The following is a 23297-nucleotide window of genomic DNA, read 5'->3' on the forward strand; positions in this document are numbered from 1 at the left end:
TTTCCAACTCTTATCTGTGGAGCCCTGAAGATGACCGCGGATGAACTCAGGGGGACATCTACAGAGCTGCTCCTCTTGATCTGTGCAAGAGTTCATGTGCAACATCGTTTCTGTTTCTCAGATCAACTCGGATCTCAGAAAGATCTGAGATTTGGGGGAAAGAAAATACATGTGATAAAGGTTTTGAGACTTCATCTCGGGAAATAAGAATCTCAGTTAAGTTCTGATTACCAAAGAGAGAGTCACAGAAATGGAAGGACTCCCTTTAGGGGTAAGGAAACATAGAACATTTTGCTTCATAGACACTCATCCTAAATCAAGAGGAGCTTCTTTAGGAATACAGCTTCCCAATGTGGGAGATATTGAACAATTTAGCAAAAACTTAAATGTTTTACATTAGAATACACATGTTAAAAAATTGTTGTCAAGCAAGACATGCTCATCACCTTGAAGGAGAAGAAACATATTTTCTTGGGAAAGGGATTTTTTTTTTATTTATTTTTTTTTAAATTTTTTTTTTTTATTTTATTTATGACAGTCACAGAGAGAGAGAGAGAGGCAGAGACACAGGTAGAGGGAGAAGCAGGCCCCATGCACCGGGAGCCCGACGTGGGACTCGACCCCGGGTCTCCAGGATCGCGCCCTGGGCCAAAGACCGGCGCTAAACCACTGCGCCACCCAGGGATCCAAGGGAAAGGGAGTTTAATATATTCCACTTGTCTCTAAAGTACTATAGTCTTTTTTTTTTTTAAGGTTTTATTTATTTAGGGCAGCCCTGGTGGCTCAGTGGTTTAGCGCAGCCTTCAGCCCAGGGCATGATCCTGGAGACCCTGAATCGAGACCCATGTCGGACTCCCTACATGGATCCTGCTTCTCCCTCTGCCTGTGTCTCTGCCTCTCTCTCTCTCTCTCTCTCTCTCTGTGTGTGTGTGTGTGTGTGTGTCTCTCATGAATAAATAAATAAAATTAAAAAAAAAGCTTGAGTTAAAAAAATCTTTTAAAAAAAGATTTTATTTACTTATTTGTTTGTTTGTTTGTTTAGAGAGTATGCAGGGGAGGGGCAGAGGGACAGGGAGAGAGAGAATCTCAAGCAGAAACTGTGCTCAGTATGGAGCCAGATGTGGGGCTTGATCTCAAAACCCTGAGGTCATGACCTGAGCCTAAATCAAGAGTTGGCACTTAACCAGCTGAGCTCCCTGGGCGTCCCTAAAGTATCATAGTCTTAGGCTGCTGATTGGCTCAGTCAGAAGAGCAGATGACCTTGATTTCCAGGTTGTGAGTATGAGCCTTACGTTGGGGGTAGCAATTATTTAAGTAAATAAATGAATCTTAAAAAAAAAAGTACCATAGTCTTTTGAGAACACTACAATCAATTAATAGTCTCTTAAAAGTAAGTGTGTGTGTGTTTTAACATTAAAAACATGTTATATGTTGTTTTCTTGTACTAAGCAGTCTATATGTAAGCACACATATGTGTACATACAGGACATGCACATACTTTTTTTTTGTTTGTTTGTTTGTCTTGTGAATCCTCAATTCATTCTTTGCCTCTGGAAGGTAAAGACTAAATGCTAAAAAAAATATACAAGGAAGGGAAAGTTTAATTTTTAAGAAAAGTATTTCTTTTTTGTAATAAAAAATGATTTGTAAGGGCGGGGAGGAGGATGAGCAAGCTTCCAGTTATAGAGTGAATACGTCACCGAGATGAAAAGTATAGTGTAGGCCATAGAGTCACTAATACTGTAGTAACTTTGTATGGTGACAGATGGTGAGGACACTTCTTGTGGTGAGCATTGCTTGATGTACAGAATTGTAGAATCACTTAGGTGGTGCCCCTGAAACTATTATAACATTGTATATCCACCATACTTAAATGAAAGTTTTGAAAAATGCTTTGCAAGGAAGTCATATGTTCTTATCCAGAGTAGATAAGAACATATGACTTCGGGCACAATGTGATTCTGTATTCTGGTTCAAAGGGAAGTTTGAACTGTTCTTGCCGTTTCTGTTATGTCAGTGATTAGATACCAAAGTCAAAGCTGAAGTCAAAAGTGAGGTGAATGATTTTACTTCTAGGCAGGAAGTCACAACCACCCCAAAGAAGCAAATGCAAATTTTCAAAAGATCTTCCAAGTCTTCACACTTTAATAAAGCACCATGCGTCGAGGATCTGGTATAAACGAATGTGAATTTTGTTCATTGTGTCCGCCTTGCTGTGTTGTGCTGAAATGTTCCATCCTTCCAAACCTGGGTCTGTCGGGCTACCTTTGACAGCCTGGGCTTGGACTCACCTCCTCACATGCACCCAACGCTGCTTTCCTGTTCTACATCTCCTTTATTCTAGGAGGACATCTGGTGCCTTTGACTAGTCCATAGAGATACCACTGAGAATAGACTCAGAGCTGCTCCCTCTCCACCATCACCACCAGCAGATTGCCACAGACCTCCAGAGATATATCTAACTTCTGAAGTTGTGGTGTTCTATCTAGCTTGTCTCTCATGAACTGTGTCTCACTTATGAAATAAGTGAGATTTTGGGCAGGGATTTTGGGCCAGCATCAAGGGAGGACTATGAAGTGGTGATAGAGATGTTTGGGATGGGTTATATTTTGGAGCAGGTTTCCCTTGCTTGTGTTTTTCTTAGAATCAGGCTATGTAAGTGACTCTTTGCTTCCCTTACTTCATGCATCCGTTAGAGATTTCATGGAAGAAAAGATTGGGATCCAAATGCAATCCAAATTTTAGTTGACTACCAATTTCATCTATTTGCTTGACAAATTAATAGGTTGCCAGGAGACCAACTCAAATATAATATTGCATTCTATTCTCTTAAAGAGGAGGTCTAGATGATGAAAAGTCCATTTATTCTTCAGCCTTTGCTCCCTGTGGACTTGAGTCAGGCACATTCTAGCAATGCATACAGGTTAGGGTTCCTTCCTCTGGAAGGGTGGCTGGGAATGAATGGCTGAAAAATGATGTTGAAATTCTTAGAGGGGCCTGAAGCTTTAAAGTATCTACTCCTTGGTCAGATAAAGACAAGCAAGCACCTTTTGTAATACTACAATAGAGGAGAAATTTTTGTGGATGAGCTTGTTTCAGACCCTATCAAATCCAGAATGAGGCAGTAGGAGTAGTAAAACATGCACTTAACTGAGGCTCAGATATCTCAGAGCTAGCCTTGCCTCCACCATTGATTAGCTAGGAAAACATGGATAAAACATGGAACTTACCTCAGCTCCTGCAAAGGAAACTCAGAGGCTTCCCTAGAAAGATGCAACCTGGATCCTCCACAGTTCACAATGGAAAATGATTTCCTCAAAGGGAGGGGTGGCTGGGCTTTCCAGCCTGGACTCCTGTTCCCTGGATATCATTTTACTAATTAATGATTAGGCAACAACAACCACGACTCAAGAACTGAGAGGTAACTTTCTCTCAGGCCTTATTTCCTCACCTGTAAACCTCACCTGAGGTGTTTGGGCCATGTAAGCTTTGGAGTCTTATTAAGAGCTAACAATTTCTGGATCTGAGACCCTTAGTGGTCAACAACCTCTTCAGAGAAAACCTTTCAGAGAAGATTGTTTTGGACCACCACCCTTTTCGGGGACACTGCTGTATGACAAAGGGAGAACTTTGGCCAAGATGGCCTATTGATCGGGGTCTTCTACTCTGTGTTGAGAAAATACTTTTCAGTTCTGACTTTCAGTCTGGACTTCATAGTATCTATTTTTTTTTAGAAGGTCCAAGTCTTCTCTTCAGTCTCCTCATGGCTGACTTCATCTCCTGGTTCCTCAGGGTGTAGATCATGGGGTTCAGAACAGGGATGATGACTGTGAAGGTGATGGAGACAGCTCTGTCCATGGGGAGGGCAGTGAAGGGCCGGGCATAGACATAGATACAGGGCACAAAGTGAAGGGTCACCACAGTGATGTGGGAAGTGCAGGTGGAGATGGCTTTCCTCCTGCCCTCCCCAGCATGAGACCTCAGCATCGTCAGAATGACTGTGTAGGACACGAGGAGGAAGACAAACCATAGTGTAGAGATTAAGCCATTATTGGATATCATTAAGACCTCAAGAACCAAGGTGTCAGTGCAGGCAAGTTTGAGGACCTGGGGGACATCGCAGTAGAAGCCATCAACAACATTAGGCCCACAGAAGGGGAGGGGCAGCAACAGGGAAATCTGCACGATGGAGTGAACAAAGCCCCCCACCCAGGAGGCCACAATGAGGGCAGTGCATCGCCCCCTACTCATGATGGTCACGTAGTGCAAGGGCTTGGAGATGGCCATGTAGCGGTCAAAGGCCATCACAGAGAGAGAAAAAATGTCTGCCCCACCGAGAAGGTGGAAGAAGAACATCTGAGTGATGCAACCATTGAAGGAGATGGTCTTTGTCCTTGACAGAAGGTCCACGAGGACCTTGGGAGCAGTGATGGAGGAGAAGCAGATGTCCAAGACTGAGAGGTTGCGGAGCAGGAAGTACATGGGGGTGTGAAGGCGGGACTCACAGGTCACAGTGACCATGATGAGGAGGTTTCCCATCACAGTTGATGTGTACACCAAGAATAAAAAAAGAAATAAGACCAAGCTCAGCTCTCGAGACTGGGTCAGTCCTTGAAAAATAAATTCTTTCACTCTCGTATAATTTCCCTGCTCCATTGTGTCATGTGTTTTCTCCTTCAACTACCTGGGGGAGAAAATAGAAGATAGAAAGTATATCATTAAAAACAAAAGGAACGTGAGTTATAGGACTGGAGTGTCTCGGGGGTTATTTTTACAATTATTTTCCTTTTGGGGAAGGATGCCTGCAATTCAGTGAGTTATCCCCAGTAGTGGTGTTTTTTGAGTTCTTTCAGAGCAAACCAAAGAGTGGGTTTCCAATGGATGCTTAATCGAAGCACCTAAATCAGTATGCTATTAAAATCTTAGAGGATCATAAGGGAAGGGAAGTAAAACGGAATGGAAAGTCATCAGAGAGGGAGAAAAACTATGAGAGACTCTTAACTCTAGGAAACAAATTGAGGGTTGAAGGAGGGGTGGTGGGGGTGAATGGGGTAACTGGGTGATGGGCATTAAGGGGCACATGATGTGATGAGCACTGGGAGTCCAACGCAACTGATAAATCATTGAACACTACATCTGAAACTAAGTGTGTACTTAATGTTGGCTAATTAAATTTAAATAAAGATTTTTTTTACACTTGCATAATTTTACATATTCTATATCCCCTCTTGAAAAGTCACTAGATGGTCTGAAAAGTGAGGAGAATAGTTTTGTTTTGCAACAAATACTCCTGTATCTAATCATTAGGAAGTGGGAAACACACAGGGGAAAGGTGTAAAACACAGCCTGTGGCTCTCATGGAAGCTTAGAGAGGCTTCTCTCATCATCTTCCACAGCAGACAATCTGTTGGGCATAGTCTGTGCAAAATTTCATGGTACTCGATGATCAGCACTGAGGTAAGGTCAGAAAAAGCCGTTTCCTGTGTGCCCACCCCCCCAAGGACAAACAGGTTTGCAGTAGCTAACACAGTTCGAGCATATGCTGCTTTTGTTCTCAGTTTTTCTTCTCTTTGGTGTCTTGTTCTCTTTTGTCCATGGGACTTGGCAAGTGGTAGCTATCGTCCCTGCTCTGGGTGATGCTCTTGGCAAACACTTCATCGCCCAGCACACCAGACAAATGGCTGTCTTTTCTTGGGCTCCCTCCCTTCGCATCACCTACATTTGCATGGCACTTCCCCTCATCTCACTATTTGTAGAGGTTTCAGTTTTGCGCAAAAAGCACAGATTTTGGAACCAGTAGATCTGAATTTGAATATAAATTCAGTATTAATTGAGCAAGTGGCTCAATTAGTAGATGACTCTGAGCTTGTGTCTCATCAGTAGAAGTGGGTATAATCATGTTTGTGTCATAAGGTTGTGAAGTTTGAATGGACTTGTTTCATTCTTAAATCTGAGTCCCCACAGACTACATGTTCCCTCATATAGAAGCTCCTGGCATTTTGCAGGGCCAGTCTTCTCTACAACATTATCTGGGAGATGCTGTTACACTTTTCCTATAAAAGAGAGTTTTTTGAAATAATTGCAACAATGATCAAATGCAGCATTTAAAAAGCAGATACATTCCATACAATGGAATATCATTCAGTTATAAAAAGAAATGAGCTATCGAGGCCATGATGAGAATACAAAGAGGGTCCTTAAATGCATATTGCTAAGTGAAAGAAGGTCATCTGAAAAGGTACACACTGTATGACTCCAACTCTATGTCATTCTGGAAAAGGCCAAATTGTAGTAGAAAGATTAGTGGTTGCCAGGGGTTGGGGTGTGCAGGTAGGGAGGGATGAGAAGGGGAGGCATAGGGGACATTTGGGGATTTTTAAATCATGGATACGTGGCATTATGCATCTGTCAAATCTACAGAATGCACAACACTCAGACTGAACACTGATGCATACTAAGGACTTTAGTCAATAAACGTATCCAGCTTGGTCCCTCCGTTGTTGATGAATGTAGCACACACGCATGCAAGGTGTTAATTAATGGAGAAACTGCTGGGAATAGGGAATGTGCGGAGCTCTCTGTGCTTCCCTGTTTAATGTTTCTGTAAACCTAAACTGCTCTAAGAACTAAAATCTATTAGTTTCTTAAAAAGCAGATCAAACTTGAGAACATTTACATTTTGTAAAGAAACACATTTTTGGAAAATCTTTTATTACCAAGCTTCACTTTCTGTAAATGCGAATTCAATGCTTTCCTCTTGCTTCCCAGCCTGTTGTAGTAAAGAGAACATCTACAATAAGTACTGCTTTGGGTGGTTGGTGACAGGCATCTGGCTTTTGCGATTTTATCAACCGTTTACAATAAAATCTCCCTTTGCAACTCTTTCTCTTAAAAAAAAAAGCTATTTCTCTTAAAAGGAAAAAGAAAATCAGGTTTGTTACAGTGTAACTTGCATGTGAGAAGGTGCATACATTTAAGGGCACAAGGTGATGCCTTTTGACGTATACACAGACCTGGAAGCCATCCGTACAATCAGGATAAGGAACATTTCATCTGCCCCCCAAAAGCCTCCCGTGCCCTAGAGAGCTGTGGAACTCTTGGTGCAGAATGACTCTGCCCAGAGCTCTGCACTGAGACAGGACCCACGTCTATCAGGGCCCTGGGAGCAGAGGAACGTGTCCCTAGGATGGCCCCAGCCCCCCGTTAAGATGCCAGCCTGGGAGCCCAGAGTGCCAGGAGCATTTGCTGTGCTGCAGGGCACACATGCCCTAGGCCCCTGAGCGCCCTTTCTCGGTGCACTTACTAAAAAGGGCTTGCAGTGGTGCACATGGATTTCTTGCAATGTAGTTTTTCTCAATGCAGTTTTTCCTGAGAACTGTTCCCCAGAACGTAATCACCGGGCAGGACGGCCCCTGTCTCTCTGTCTGTGTGTGAGGTCCCCCGAAGCCTGACTTCCCTGATGGCCGGCCAGCAGCGACCAGAGCAGGCCTGGTCTCTGTGAGGCTGACCAGCCCTCTTGCCATCTCCTGGGATACTCTCCTCTGCTCAGGGCCTGGTTCTCTCTGTTAAAATCATGATGCAACTCCCCTTGCCCTCTGCCAGCACTTACTGGACAGTCCTTGTCCCCGGTGGAAGGAATATCGGGGCGGATACCCTTTCGTGTCACTGGCACTCCCTCCCTCCGTGTTGGGTCCTCACTGGAAGCCAGCGCGGGCCTGCCAGGCTCTGCAGGGCCCTCTGACCGCTCTGTACTCGCTTGCTCATTTTCTCTTTGCGACAGAACATCCTCCTCACCAGCTTCACCTTCTCTTTCCTTTGAAGCCCAAGCCACAGAAGTTAATGGTCTAGGCTTCCTGCCACTGATCTGTGGCCCCATCCATCACTCTCAGACAGTTTCATTGCCTTCAAACCTTTTTCATTTTTAAAGGGGTCAGACATTTCCTTCTGAGTAAAGATTAAAAAAAATTTTAGAGATAAAATGATCAGAACACATGCAGCGTGTTAGATAATGCACGGAGGATTTTGTTTTGTTTGTATTTTGAATGGTGGCAGGAAGCTCTATGGTGCAGAGGAAAGACGCCAGCTTGGGGGACAGGAGCTCTGGTGCCTTCACAGAGAAACGGTGGAATCTTTGAAGACAGGAAACCCCCGGAGGTCAGTCTTTTCATCAGTGAAATAGGAGCATTTGCTGCCTTCAGTCCTTTTGAAAGTAGGCGAGGTCTGCATGGCACAGAGCAATGTTAAGGGGACTCATTGATGTGGGCGATTTCTAGACCTTTGGAGCTTGAATGCTGAATTGGTTTAAATAATATTGCCTCAATTGCCTTATGACTAGTCAAGCCTGGGTACTGCTCATTGCCTACCAGCAGTCAAATCTCAATAAACCTCAGGTTGTTTCTTGATATTTAACTCTAAGGTGATGGGTGGTGGTTAGAAAAATGGTTGACATCAAGAATTCCCAGGGGCCATTTGTCATAGGGGTCGAGAGAATGGGCTTTGAAACTCATGTGGATGGGGTTCTATGCAGAAATTAGTCACGAATGTGACCAAGTCACCAAGACCACCAAGAAAGACCCAAAATGGTGCTCTTCTGGGCGCAAAAGGGATGTGCAACTAGGAAAGTAAAACACAGAGGCTAAAAGAGAGTCCTTGTGTATCAACGTGTCTGTTTGGAACAAAAAAGAAAGAAAACAGGCAAGTATCGTTTATGAGTTGGCCTTTGGTTTTGTTTCTGGCCAGAACAAACTCAAGATCCTGAGCACTTCTTCAGAAACATGTCTGGGTAGACAGGCTTGTTGAGCTTCACAGAATCCTCAGCTGAGGGAAACCCCAGCCTAACTGCCCAGCACGCAGGTGTCACCCCATCTCTTTGCAACCTGATTTCCCGGTATGCTCTTCAAGTCACCTTCCTAATGTTGAAGAATGAGTTCCCCTTCTTAGCATGACTTCTAGCTTTCATATACATAATTATCAGTATTCAGAACACTTCTGTAATTCTTGGTGATGTTTCAAACTTGGCTGTGCCTGGGCACACATGCACAGACTCACAGTCAGATAGATATATGAGCACACACCAAAGAGCCCTCATAACAGAATTACCTCATTAAAGGTCCCAAACTCAAGTCCCTACCTGAGAAGTAGAGCTGGCCATTTGGTTGCATATACTGACCTTAGGAGACACTGGTTATCAAGGAATATTCTCCTTTAAGGCAGACGTGCATCTGAGGATGGGTTGGGTCAGTTTCTTCTTTCCTACTGTCAGAGGCAAAGGGAAGTTCCAAGAATTGCCTCCGCATCTTCCCACCACAGTCCTATCACGCTGCTCTGTGGTGTCCCTGACATGAATACCAGTCTTTCAGCCTCAGACCCATAGAAGCTCACCAAAGGGAATTATTTTTGGCTGTGACTGCTCACTCGAGTAGCCAGACTTTCCTTTTGGGATGAAGCTCCCTTGAGTGTTATTAAGAAGTCATGCAGTGGAGGATGTGTGCAAACACACACACTTTGGCTTTGTAGTTTTCCTAATGTAGGAGAGGAGGTGAATCCTCCTAGACCTTGGGCTTAGAGCCCAAATATCTTTGCCTGAAAGGGGACAAACAGGAGTCTTCCTCTTTAAGATGTAGGAACTCAGGGAAAATGAACAGAACTCCCGGTAGAGTGTGTTTCAGACCATTCCAATTTTTTCTTTCTAGGCAGATGGTTTGCTTGTTGTCCTATTGATATGCATCATCAGAATCATCATAAAGTTTGGAAATGCATTTCCTCCTTGTTTACCACCAAACTTCTCATACCAAGAGGGAATATAAGCAGATAGAAGATATGTTGGTACTATCATTCATCAAATATCCAATTGCAAAGTATTTTTTGAACATCTACCATGTTCCAGGCCCTATGATTCCAGGTCCTGAAAGCGGAGAGTTGCAGGTTGCTCCTCATCTCGTTCCCTGTATCATTTTTGAAACCTTGTCTCTCACCATAGATCTAAGGATGGTCTCACTTGACTATTGCATACCTCCAACTTAAAATGTCTATAGTAGCAGGTCCTGGCTGGTTCAGTTGGTAAAGCATGTGACTCTTGATCTTGGGGTTGTGAGTTAAAGCCTCATGTTGGGTGTAGGGATTACTTAAAAATAAAATCTTTTAAAAAAGTTGATCCGAGATGTGCCTGGTTGGCTCAGTCAGAGGAGCATGCAATTCTTGATCTTGGGGTCATGAGTTTGAGCCTTGCATTGTATAAAGATTACTTAAATACTTAAAATTTTAAAACAAATAAAAAAGTTGATCTAGCCTGATATTTTGATCTGATCATTATTATTAATAAATAATTCTCTTGCTGTCTCTGGCACTATTATTCTGCTTGTCATAAGGGCCCAATACATCTGAATTGCCTTGGACATTTCTTACTACCCATTTTTTTTTGTCCTTTGTAGCCTTCTCTGAACAAATTAATTTTAGGTTTCTTTCATGATTTGCAATAATTGTTCATAATTTACTTCTAGAACTTGCCCGTCCTGGACCTGATATTTATGCTCCTGTGCAATCCCCTCCTTTTGTGTGTGAACTGAATTTAGTGACTTGCTTCTAATGAATAGAGTACAGCAAAAGTGATAGGATGTCACTTCCAAGATTAGGCTATAAAAGACTGACTTCTATTTTGCTGCACATTCTTTTGCCTTGATTTCTCACTCTGATGAAGGAAGCTGCCATGCTGGAGAGGTTCACATGGCAAGGATCTGAGGTTGGCCTCCAGCAGCAGCCAGTAGGGAACTGAAGCCCTCAGTCCAATAGCTCATGGTTCTGGCCAGCAATCATGTGAGTGAAGTTGGAAGCAGATCCTTCCCTAGTTGAGCCTTGAGATGAGACAACAGCTCTCAGCTGACACATTGATTGTCATCTTGTGAGAGACCCTGAAGCAGAAGACTTAGTTAAGCCATGCCTGGTTCCCAACATACAAAAATGTGTTGTTTTAAGCCACTAAGTTTTGGAGTAATAGATTACTAACAGTACTGAACTAATAGTCTTCTTTATTGAATAAGAGCTATGTTGACAACTCTTCCAAACTTGAAAGAGTTTGAGTTTCTCAAAGAGGTCCACAATGGCAGGATCACTCCTAAACCAACTGGTTTGTATATATAGATATGTTTATTTGTTTAAAAAATACTGTGGAAATTTAAAATCAACCTTCCTTATATAGAAAAAAGTCACAGGTGGTAGGACCAAGTATACATGACCTGCGTAGGATAGAATCAGTTTATATATAATAGTTACCTAAGGACATGTCTCTACCTGGAGAAAAATAGATTAATCCTAGTAATTATGTAATGTCATATTGCAAGGAAATAAATTTAATGCTGTTTTCTTGAATTCAAATGCTTTTCCTCACTGTGTGTGATCGGGTTGTTTTGCATGTGTAAACAGTCCGAGGCAGCTTCATGGGCACCTTTTGCTGGGTTGCTGTCATCTGGGAACACAAACTCTGATTGTACACATCTTTGGTTACCTGAAATTACACCCAGTCAAAGGTTTTGCTCAAGGTAGAGTCAATATAGAGGTAGGAAAAAAAAAAAGGTGTCATTGTGAAAAGTACCTAAAATCTGGAGAACAATGATACCAAAGCAAAGATGGAGCCAAGTAGTAAATGGTCACTTGGTCTGCAGATGGATCTAGCCAAAGACAAATTTATGCCTTTATTGGAATTTTAATGCTTGGGGAAATATGTCTAATATTGGAAAATGATTCAGAACATATTTTGAGTGGTGGGAATAGAACAGAATATAGGAAAGGACAATCAACAAAGAAAAAAGATACTCATCTCTGTAGGAGCTTCTGGATTAATAAAAGTTGTTTACAATTATCCGACGGCAACTACAGGGGTAAGTGAGGGTTGTCTTCTATAAAGGGTGTCTACCAGGCCAATCTTTTTTGGGCACTTTACTCCAGCGTTTTATCTTTTGGGATCTGACCTTCCAGTTTACTGTCACTCTAACTCCCACTATTACCTTGATCACCTTCCCCTTCCTTTAAATTTCCTTTCCACAAATTTCCTCCATTTCAGTTTGGTTTTCTGTGCATTCCAAGGGTCCAGCAGTATTTCCAGCACATCTATACATTAAGAGAATCCTTTAGAGACAAAGTCTTAGTCTTTGTAATCTCATCCAGTTGTGATTTCTTAGCAACGAACCATAGATGTAGAAGAGATCATTAGAGTTCACAATTTTTCATGTTCTCCTTTTCTTTCTGGGAATAGAAGTAGATTACATTCTCCAGATTCCCTTGCAGTAAATTGGGATTATATGAACAAGGGCTGGCCAATGGAATGTGATCAGACGTGGAACATACCACTTCCAGGATTGGCCAATAATGGCCCTTCCCCTCTCCCCATAATTCTCTAAATTTTTTAAAAAAGATTTATTTATTTATTTGAGAGAGAGAGAGAGAGATCACACGTGTGCATGAGTAGGGGGAAGGGCAGAGGGAGAGAGAGGGAGGGGAAGCAGAATCCCTGCTGAGCATGAAGCCCTGAGTGGGGCTCAATCTCATGACTCTGAGATCACAACCCCAGCTGAAACCAAGAGTCAGACACTCAACCAACTGAGCCGCCCAGGTGCACCCCCATCTCCATGATTCTTAATCCTCTCTTTCTTTCTCCATTTGCTGGATGAATGGAGAGATTCTAAGGACCTTGAAAAACGTGGACCTAAAGGTGGAAGAAACCTGCATGGAACAGCCCTTTCTAAAGACCAGCGTTGGGCCATGCTACGAGCAGGAAATAAATTTTTACTCTGCTCATTAAGTTCTTTGGTTTTGGATGTTTTTGTCACAGTGTTTGATCTACTTTGATTAACAAATGAGTGCCAGCTTCTGTGGCTTGAGCTTTATCATGAAGAGGAACACAGTCTAATAAAATCAATAGATACCAGCAAAACATCAGTTGGATTACTAGGTAAACCTCCTAGTGTCATTCTCATCCCTTTCACTGCAAAGACTAGCAAATTCCCAAATCCAATGATTAAACCTTCATGCTTTTTATGACCCTTCCTTTACCTTTTAATGGACAGAGTGGAAAGTGTTAAAGAGTTGTGGGGTCCATATATCCAGATACAATGAAGAGTTTGGGGCTGACTCATCTGTGATTGGGATAATCCTACTATGCAATGAGGAGTCAGTTTTTCTCCCAGGGGAGTGCTTAGCATCTCTATTTGCTTAAGCCTTGCACAGATCCAGGTGAGCTGTCTGCAGCCTTTACCCATCTCTGTTATTTCTTGATGAACGCTCCCACTCACCACATTACCTCTTTCTGTCTAGGGGGAAACTATGGCCTCAAAGTGATTTGAAGATTTTCTCTTCCCAATAGAAATCATGGATTTGAATTTCTTAAGAGGCCACAAATGGAGTTCTGCTTTCCTGACTTTCCTTATAAATGTTAACTGGTGGTATTCAGTCCATGAGTGCGCTACTTCATGGCTACATTGAGCTCACCATTGCACTTGTGCAACGTGGCATGTTCTTACACCATTCTCTCCATTTGTAATACTAGTTTCTTTCCTTTTTTTTTTTTCCGTCTTTTCCCCTTGAAAAGATCTACTCACTGTAAAGTGCCTTTTGAAGCTCTTAGGTAAAGTGCCTACCATATTTCCACAGCACTTTTGCTCATATCGTTATTAGAACATTTTGGGGTATGGCTCTAGGGAAGTGACTGTATTTAATCTTTTTGCAGCAATCTGAATCCTAGCACTGTCAGGCATATAATGCATGCTCTGTAAAATATTTGCAGAATGAATAATTGAAAGTAAGTAATGGAAGTGATTAATGAGCTTCACCTTAGAGCAGTGTCACCTATAGGTCCTTAGCACATACTATATTACAGAACCAACTTCTTCAAGGACTCTGTGACATCCATAGATGCCTCTTTGTTTTTGGCATTAAAGTGATCTCTTCCCATTTTGAGAAAGTGAAATTTAATGGCTATATTTACCTCTTTGGGGCTATTTCATTCTCAAAGAATTTAAATCCTTTCTGAATGCCCTAGTCGTTTCTTTAATCTCCTCATGGCTGACTTCATTTCCTGGTTCCTCAGGGTGTAGATCATAGGATTGAGCAAAGGGGAGATGACTGTGAAGGTGACAGAGATGGCTTTATCTGTGGGGAGGGCAGTAAAGGGCCGGGCATAGACATAGATACAGGGCACAAAGTGCAGGGTTACCACAGTGATGTGGGAGGTGCAGGTGGAGATGGCTTTCCTCCTTCCCTCCCCAGCATGAGACCTCAGCATCATCAGAATGACCGTGTAAGATATGAGGAGAAAGAAGAAAATAAGCCAACTGACTAATCCATTATTAGAAATCATCAGGATCTCCAGAGAGATGGTGTCTGTACAGGCGAGTTTGAGGACCTGGGGGACATCGCAGTAGAAAGTGTCAAGAACATTGGGTCCACAGAAGGGGAGTGGAAGCAACAGGGAAATCTGCACGATGGAGTGAACAAAGCCCCCCACCCAGGAGGCCAGCACCAGGCTAGTACATCGTTCCTTACTCATGATTGTCATATAGTGAAGGGGTCTTGAGATGGCCACGTAGCGATCAAAGGCCATCACAGAGAGAGAAAAAACATCTGCTCCTCCCAGAAGGTGGAAGAAAAACATTTGAGTGACACAGCCATTGAAGGAGATGGTTTTTCTTTTTGATAGAAGATCAACTAGGACCTTGGGAGCAGTGATGGAGGAGAAGCAGATGTCCAAGACAGAGAGGTTGCGGAGCAAGAAGTACATGGGGGTATGAAGGTGAGACTCAAAGGTCACAGTGACCATGATGAGGAGGTTTCCCAGCAGAGTTGTCATATACACCGTAAACAAGAAGACAAACAAGACCCAGCTCAGCTCTCGAGACTGAGTAATACCCAGGAAAAGAAATTCTTTCACTCTCGTATAATTTCCCTGATCCATTGGGTCACAGATCCTTTTTCAAGTATATCTTTGGAAGAAATAACAAAGCAGTTAAAGAATGTGTTATAAAATCTACTGTTGTCTTTTCCGTGCCTTGAGTTATGGTGTTTGCCTTGGGAGGAAGCTCTTTTTCTATGCGTGCGCTGTGCCTGCAATTCAGCATGCCACCGGTAGGTGAAAAATTATCTGGGTTTTTGACTCAGTTATCCAAGCAGATAGGTTCTATCACTGTGGACACTGAAATACAGGTGACAGGTCTGTGAATTTATTCAATTGTACTTTCACTATACAACCTGACACTTAAAATAATAAATAATAAACATGAATTCAACTACATGAATAATTTTGTTCACAAAATATATCATCACAAGAATTAAAAGATAACTCACAAATGGGATAAGGTATTTACAATATATATATCTGAAAAAATATTCGTGTCCAGAATAAATAAAAAACTACAAATCAGTAAAAGAAAGAGATGACAACTGAATCAGAAAGTGGCAAAGACATGAACCAAAACTGCACAAAAGAGAATATCCAAATACCAATTCAATGTAATTAGTTATCAGGGAAATGCAAATTAAAATTACAGGAAGAAACTACTACATACACATGAATGTGGCTAAGTTGATGAGAAATACCAAGAGATAGTGAAGATGTGGGACAACTGGAACCCTCACACACTGTGGGAGGGTGTGTGAAATTGGCCCAGCCACTTTGCTATTGGGTTATATCTGCTAATGCTGTATACGTATCACACAGGATGGATATATATATATATATATATTCCACTCCTAGGAAATCTGTACATGTGTCCCATCCACCACAAGACATATCTTAAATGTTCATAGCAGCTCTTTTGTAATTGCTCCAAACTGGAGAATGACACAAATACCCATTAACAGCAGGAAAGATAAATCATGTCAAATCCACACGGTACCTCAGTGGGAATGATCTACAGAATGTGGAATAGTATAAATGAACCTCGTTATGTTTATAACATTGAGCCAAATAATCCAGGCACAAATGAGTGCACACTCTCTTATTTTGTTCATACAAAGGACAAAAAGATACAAAACTAAAGGAAACGAGGGAGGTTTTTGAGATGTTGATGATGCTCTCTCTGTTTCTTGATCAAGGTGATTGTTAAAAGCATATTCATCATGTGTGAAAATTCATTGAGCCGTACCCTCATGGGCATTTTTTGTATGTATGCACATTGGTACTTCCATAAAATGTAAAAAAATAATAAATATGTGGTGATTATAACATTTTAATCTTGTGCCTAAAGAATGAATTTCATTGAAAGTGACATTAAATGGACTACTCATTTTCCTAATGGTTACTTTTAGAGCTTTGTAGTTGTAAGCTACAACCTGAGAGTTGCCTTTTATTTTTTTCTGCCTTAGGGACTTTAGGTCCTCTCAAATCCTTGTGTTATGCAGGCTGCCCTATAGTTCTTTCTCTGATTCTGTTTTAATTTCTGCATTTCTTTTTTATTTTGTTCTTCTAATCTTAGGAAAAAAAATCCTTAACTGGCCACAGCTCTCCCTGTAGTAGTACTCTCCTTTTTGCTTCCATTGAAACATAAGAGCTCTCTCCCCATTCTATTATTATTTGTTCTGATTCATCTCAGTCTCCCTGTCTTGGGGGTTTAGTATGACATGGAATGACAAGAATAAATGTTCAGAATAATGATTGCAGGAGACTTCAGGTTTCCAGGATCCCAGAACTAAGAATTCCCCCTCACTGTACTCACCATGGCTAGAAGGTGGGGAAATCATTTCAGAGTGGAGTGTCATCCACCTGGAATGCAGAAACATATTTTAATGGATGACAGCAAGCCACTCTAGAATCTTTCTTTTGGATCCTGGAATGCTGAGTTAATAGATTTCAGATCTGCTCAAAAAATCACTGCAACAAGCCTAAGAACTTTCTGTGCTCTTGTCTTCTCCCTCCCTCCCAGTCTTCTTTCTCTCTCCTGTCCTGTTTTTCTTTACCATATCCATTTTCTTCCTTATCTACCATTTCCATGACTGTATTAGGATTCTCCTAATCCATACAAATGTGTGTGTGTGTGTGTATATATATATATATATATATATATATATATATATATATAATATGTACATGTAAAGCACATATTGTACCTAGATACATAGAAATAAAAGGACAATTACTATGAAGAATTGGCTGACACTATTATGGAGGCTGAGAAGTCCCATGATTTGTGGTCTGTAAGCTGCAGACCCAGGAAAAGTGTTGGCATGATTCAGTCCTAGTCTGATGGCCTGAAAACCAGGGAACCAAAGGTATAAATGATGAGATGAGATGAGATGAGATGTTCTGACTCAAGCAGGGAGGCAGTAGAAAAGGAACAAATTTCTCCTTCCTCCACCTTTTGTCAAACTGTTCAGGCTCCCAAAAGATTGAAAGACATCCACCTTAACTGGTAAGGGCAATTCATCTGCTCTACTGAGTCCATCGATTCAAAAACTAATCTCATCTGGAAACACTCTCAGAGATACACTCAGAAATAATGTTTAATTTGGGCACCCTGTGGCCAGTCAAGTAGACACATAAAAGTAACCATTATGATTACATTTAGATGATTTCTTTTTAGAGAAGGAGCACATATACATGAGGTAGGAGGGACGGGCAGAGGGAGAGGGAGAAGGAGAATCTTAGGCAGGCTCCATGACCAGTGTGGACCCTGACTGGGGCTCGATCTTATGACCCTGAGATCATGACCTGAGCTGAAATAAAAATTCCTAGATGCTTTTTTAAAAAAAGATTTTAATTTATTTATTCATGAGAGACACAGAGAAAGAGGCAGAGAGACACAGGCAGAGGGAGAAGCAGGCTCCATGCAGGGAGCCTGATGTGGGACTCGATCCTGAGACCCCAGAATCACGATCTGAGCCAAAGGCAGATAGATGCTTAACCACTGAGCTACCAGGTGTCAGATGCTTAATCAAGTGAGCCACCCAGGCGCCCTTGAGATGATCTTTTTGAGGGAAAAGTAACTCAAGTATTGGTCCTTTCTTTAAGAAGTTTACAGTTAACACAGTAAGACTGTTGTAGCTTGTGGAATCAGTGGAAAGAAAAGTGAAGGGGTATGAAGTCATGGGGGGCAAAAAAAATCATGGGGGGGGCATACACAAAAACCTGTCCCATTTGGGCATGTAATGTTTGTAAACTCTGTCTAGAGTTCAGCTGAACAGTATTGCCCCACACTTGCATTTGGGGTACTCATGGGTGAATCATCTGGAACACTCGTCCAGTTTGGGTTTTACCACTTCCTAGCTGGTGTGGCCTTTGGCAAGTTACTTATTAATAGTACCAGACTCTGACAAATATATGTGAGATTCACAGGGCATTAGAGTTAGTTCTTAGCTTGCACCATTACAATGCAACATGATGATAATAAGACCTACCTCATACGCAGGCTCCTTCTAAGGAGGCGGTGAGATTATATGTCTGTTTTGGAAACTGAAAGCAGCTAAGGAAGCTGATTCTGCCAATGGCTACTCAGTGTCTCCAGCCTCAGGTGAGTGCTTCTTCCTTACACACGCCAGGTCCATCTGTGGGGGCTTGTCTGAGAGTGGCTCATGTTGCTATTGGTTCAAAGTCCTCTTCCCAGCATTTTGGTGTAAATGTAAAATGCAATCTCTCCTCTAGTGATATTATTCTTTTTTTCTTAGAGATTTGAGCTAAGGTGTATATACAAAAAATTCAGAATATTGGGTCAGCAGCCCGGGTGGCTCAGCAGTTTAGTGCTGCCTTCAGCCCAGGGCCTAAACCTGGAGATCTGGGATCGAGTCCCACATCAGGCTCCCTGAATGGAGACTGCTTCTCCCTCTGCCTCTCTCTGTGTCTCTCAAGAATAAATAAATAAAAAATTTAAAAATAATTCAGAGTATTGTATCACATATCTGCCTATAAACACCAATACATTTATATTTGTGTGCAGTTGTAAATATAGACATTCATATAAAAAAACTCCTAGGTACAAAATGAACTATAATCCTCAATTGGAAAGGCAGTTATTTGGGTATCAGGCTTTGTGGGCTGGGGATGGGGTGGTGGTAGGGGTCCATGCAACTTTCAAGGTCTTCACATTATGGAAATGTGAGCAGAGTAATGGAACTCTACTCTGCTTGTTTTTTGCTTGCTTTTAGCAAATATTTATGGAGTGATTCTTATGTGGTATACCAACTGCTTCATTTAATCTCTTCCAAACCTTATAGTATCCACATGAAGTAGATATTATCTTGATTTCACAGATGAGGAAACTGAGGCACAGAAAGATTAAGTAACATGCTTAAGGTCTCACAGCTGGTAGAACATCTCAAACTAAGATTTGTCTTATTGCAAAGACTGACGCTCTTAACTACTGCAACTATTTTTCTTCCCAGTGTTGATCAGCCCTACCCAGAAAATGCTGCAAAGAAAAAATAATCTTTCCAAATCAAGCAAAAGTAGTATGTGGGTGTTAGGAGATTGCACATCCTCTCCTGTGAGAGGATGTCAGGGTGACTGAGGTAAAAAAAGCAGAGTTTGAAAGAGCAGACTTTGCAGGCTTCAGAGGCACCCTCTCCAAGAACCTGCATCAACTGCATCCACTGCTCTGGCCAAAACGCTCCAGTGCAAGGTGCAGAAACGAGGTCTGAGTAGCATTACCTTAAATATAAACTCCTCATGGAAATAATGGATCTAGTGGGTTACAATGGATGCTGTCTTTTTACAAAGAGTTGGGAAGGATAAGAGCACCTGGGTGGTTCAGGAGTTGAGTGTCTGCCTTTGGCTCAGGTCGTGATCCTGGGGTCCTGAGATCGAGTCTTGCATTGGGCTCCCTGCAGGGAGTCTGCTTCTCCCTCTGCCTATGTCTCTGCTTCTCTCTCTCCATGTCTCTCATGAATAAATAAATAAAAATCTTTAAAAAAGTGAGAAGGATACTTTGAAAATATAGAATTATGCATATTGCGTTGAAATACATACATAATACAGAGTGTAGGTGGGGAATGGACAAAGAAATGCAATCTTATGTGTCTTTGCAAGGTCAAGATAGAGAGCACAAGAATTTCTTAGAAATCATCCCTAAGGAGACCGTCCTTAGGAAACAAAGTCATCAAACACGTTGGACAGAGCCTAAAGCCAGAAGTTTACCCTTGTACTCCGGCTTCCCACTGAGTAGATGCTGCCCCATTCTCTACATGGAGTTAAATATCTCATGTCACAGTTTTCTCTTTCCCAAATATTGAAAAGCCTCTACTCTTAATTGAATCCCTAAATGTTTTAGAAGCATGATTCATATTTGTTAGCACCTGAGGGCCTAGATAAGCTAGCCATTAAAACACCTTACTCAAAGCCCCCAAACTTTCATTCCCAGCCAGGAAACGTACACTGGATTCAGAAGTTGTTGTCTTGGTGATGTTTTTCGAGGCAGTCACCCTCCTGAGATATGTGGATATCCTGGGATAGTCACAGCTTCTTGACTACCTTCAACACTTTGAATCTCAATATCCCACCGAGTACAATACAACACATCCCTGAAGCCAACTCACCTTCTTGTATTCTGTAAACTCTACTTCCCCTTTTCCTAAGAGTGAAAAAAACCACCACTTTTATTTGCTTCACTAGAGTTTTGCTTTCAATAGGAACATTCTATATACTTGTAGAATTTCTGAAAAATCAAAACTGACAGCTTTTCATTTTCAGAAGTTCACACATACCAACACTAACTGACTTCAGTCTCCAAGTGGGAAATTGATCTTATGATGCTCCAACTGCATCTTAGAAGAAGTAGGTTCTGGGGAAATTCTCTGTTTAATGGAAAGCCTACCTCAGGATTAGCAATTTTGTTATTTTCTTCCTTCAAATGGGAAAAGGCAGCCTCAGGGAATCACATCCTACTAACTCTTCAACTTTGCCTTACAGTTTCTCGGCCCCGTCGATTAGTCCCTCAGCCACAAACCCAATATAGGAACGAGCAAAGGGAATATTGTTGGTTATGAACATGGAACCTAAGTGGCCAATTCAGTGGAGTTCCTGTGGGAGTCATTAAAATGTCACCAAGCCCTTCTCCTTTCTCTCTCCCTCATCTCCTCTCTGCCCCCATTTCACACATAATGCAAAGGTCCCAGTGCACATTTAGGACCCTTTTCTCTGGAGGAAGCCTGTGAGATAGTGCACTATCCTCTTTGACTCAACAAGAAAGCATTGTGTTCAACCACACCAAGGACTGTGCAGTCTTCCTCCTGACCAAAATCAATCTACTTGCAATCAGCTGGGAAATGAAACTTAAGTAAAAGAGTACCAATGGAAAAATCAAAGCCTGTGGCTACTGATAGGGCAGCTCTCAGAGACTGAACAGTGTAGATTTATCTGTGCAGTTTCTATTTAATGCAATATGTATGTTGCCCCTCTACAATTACTTATTTTTTATTTTATTTTTTAAAAACTGTTTTTTATTTTTAAGTAATCTCTATACCCAACATGGGGCTCAAACTCGTGAGCCCAAGATTAAGAGTCACATGGTCCTCCAAGTGAGCCAGCCAGGCACCCCCTGCTCCCCACCATGCAATTACCTTAATTTACTTTATCTCTGAGATCCATAGTTCACTTAAAACCTAGGGAGGTAGCACATTGACAGTTCTTGTTTCTCATCAATTTAATTACTTCAGCGTTATTTTATATTATTTGGTTGATGGGTACCTAGAGATGATAAATCACTAAAGTGTTTGATTCAGGGAGCAATGCAAGAAAGGGTAATTTGAAAGCTATATATATATATATGCCCAGAGTCGGTTAAGTTTCCTATGGTTCTTAGCAGCAAAACTTAAAAAATAATAAACACTGATTTAAATGGGGGAAAAATGCAGTCCAAGTTGTGATTTGATGTCATCTAGATAAATGATGTATGTTCGTGGAATCAGGTACTATTGCTTTCCCCTTCCCTTGAATTATCAATCAGGTTATATTGTGCATTTAGAATTGGTTTGAGTTGGTGTCAGGAGCAGAGGTTTCTGGGTTCTTGCCCTTTGGGAATATACTTCTGCAATACAATGATTCAGACCCCATGTATCTTTGGTGCCATCCAATTCTGACATAGAGATAACAATCTGATTTCAGTGAGTCATCAGAGATATGAAGGAAAGGAAAGTACACATTTGCATGAAATGGACTATAAAGTGGCTTATGGCGTGTATCTTTTATAGCAAATTTCATAAAGAAAAGCCTAAGGACTGTTGAGACCAAAGTTACCTGAGTAATGTAGCAGGACTCTATGAATGGTGATTTGACAAGTATGAATTATTCTCAGAATTTTCATGCTAGAGGAGATAGGTTAGTACTGTAAAAAGTTAGAATTGATTGATCAAGTGACAGGCAATGGCAAATAATTGAGCCAGTTAGTTCATGAATGCTTATGGGGCCAGTCTAGATCTGATGATAGATATAACTAAAGTTTGTCCTCATATGCTTTCACTGATACATGAGATATAAGAAATAGTGAAAGGGATCATAAGGGAAAGGAGGGGAACTGAGTGGGAAAAAATAGAGAGGGAGACAAATCATGAGAGACTCCTAACTCTGGGAACAAAGTGTTGTGGAAGGGGAGGTGGGTGGGGGAATGGGGTAACTGGGTGATGGGGACTGAGGAGAGCACTTGATGGGATGAGCCCTGGGTGTTATACTATATGTTGGTAAGTTGAATTTAAGTAAAAAATTAATTTAAAAACCAAATAAAGTTTGTCCTCAACATTCAACACCCTTTGGCTAACTCTCCTTGGGCTCTCTTCTATCTTACTGAGTCTGACTTTTTGGTCTGCTCCTTTATCTCATTCTCAAAGCTAGAGTCCTTGACTCATTATCTCACTGTCGAAGCTAGAGTCTTTGACTCATTATCTTCTTTTGATAGGAAACCCTCCTGTGCTATAGCTTATCAGCTGCACGGTATCTCTTTAAGCTGTATAAATAGCAAGCAAACCTATTGTCATGTTTTAATGACAGAAAGCTAGAAATTTTAATATGATAGATGCTTTGAATTCAATGTACATTCATTTGCTTTTTATCCCATTAGGTTTTTTCCCCCCTAATAAAGAGGAATATGGGCCATGTAAGAGAAGAATGTAACAGGCTAATGGAGGATTGAATGTGTGTTAGGCAGAGCAGTAAGGGTGACATTGAGAATAACATATTCCTTGCACTGAATGTTTACTATCTGCTGGGCATTGTATGTTTCACACATACCTTTTAACCTCATTAATGACTCCATGAGATGCATAGTATAAGTATTTTGTATGGTGAACTATAGCCTGTAGAGAGATAAAATAATTTGCTCAAGATCATAGAG

At 41.5% G+C, this 23297-nt stretch overlaps 2 protein-coding genes across 2 annotated transcripts; both read right to left on the bottom strand.

Moving 5' to 3' along the window:
- Nucleotides 1-3720: 3720 nt before the first annotated feature.
- Nucleotides 3721-4656, bottom strand: LOC129494422 (olfactory receptor 4D9-like). Its single transcript, XM_055301326.1, has one exon. The coding sequence runs from the start codon at nt 4654-4656 to the stop codon at nt 3721-3723; it is 936 nt and encodes a 311-aa protein (XP_055157301.1).
- Nucleotides 4657-14005: 9349 nt separating this feature from the next.
- LOC129494421 (olfactory receptor 4D9) lies at nt 14006-14968 on the bottom strand. The gene has a single exon (XM_055301325.1). It carries the CDS (start codon nt 14939-14941, stop codon nt 14006-14008), a length of 936 nt encoding a protein of 311 aa, XP_055157300.1. The 5' UTR covers nt 14942-14968.
- Between the last annotated feature and the right edge of the window lie 8329 nt (nt 14969-23297).

The sequence above is a fragment of the Nyctereutes procyonoides genome, unplaced genomic scaffold, assembly GCF_905146905.1.
Source record: "Nyctereutes procyonoides isolate TBG_1078 unplaced genomic scaffold, NYPRO_anot_genome, whole genome shotgun sequence".
Lineage (NCBI taxonomy): Eukaryota > Metazoa > Chordata > Mammalia > Carnivora > Canidae > Nyctereutes > Nyctereutes procyonoides.

Bases quoted from the DNA above. Each gene is read 5' to 3' on its own strand.
- LOC129494422 (XM_055301326.1), bottom strand. From the start codon at position 4,656: ATGGAGCAGGGAAATTATACGAGAGTGAAAGAATTTATTTTTCAAGGA.
- LOC129494421 (XM_055301325.1), bottom strand. From the start codon at position 14,941: ATGGATCAGGGAAATTATACGAGAGTGAAAGAATTTCTTTTCCTGGGT.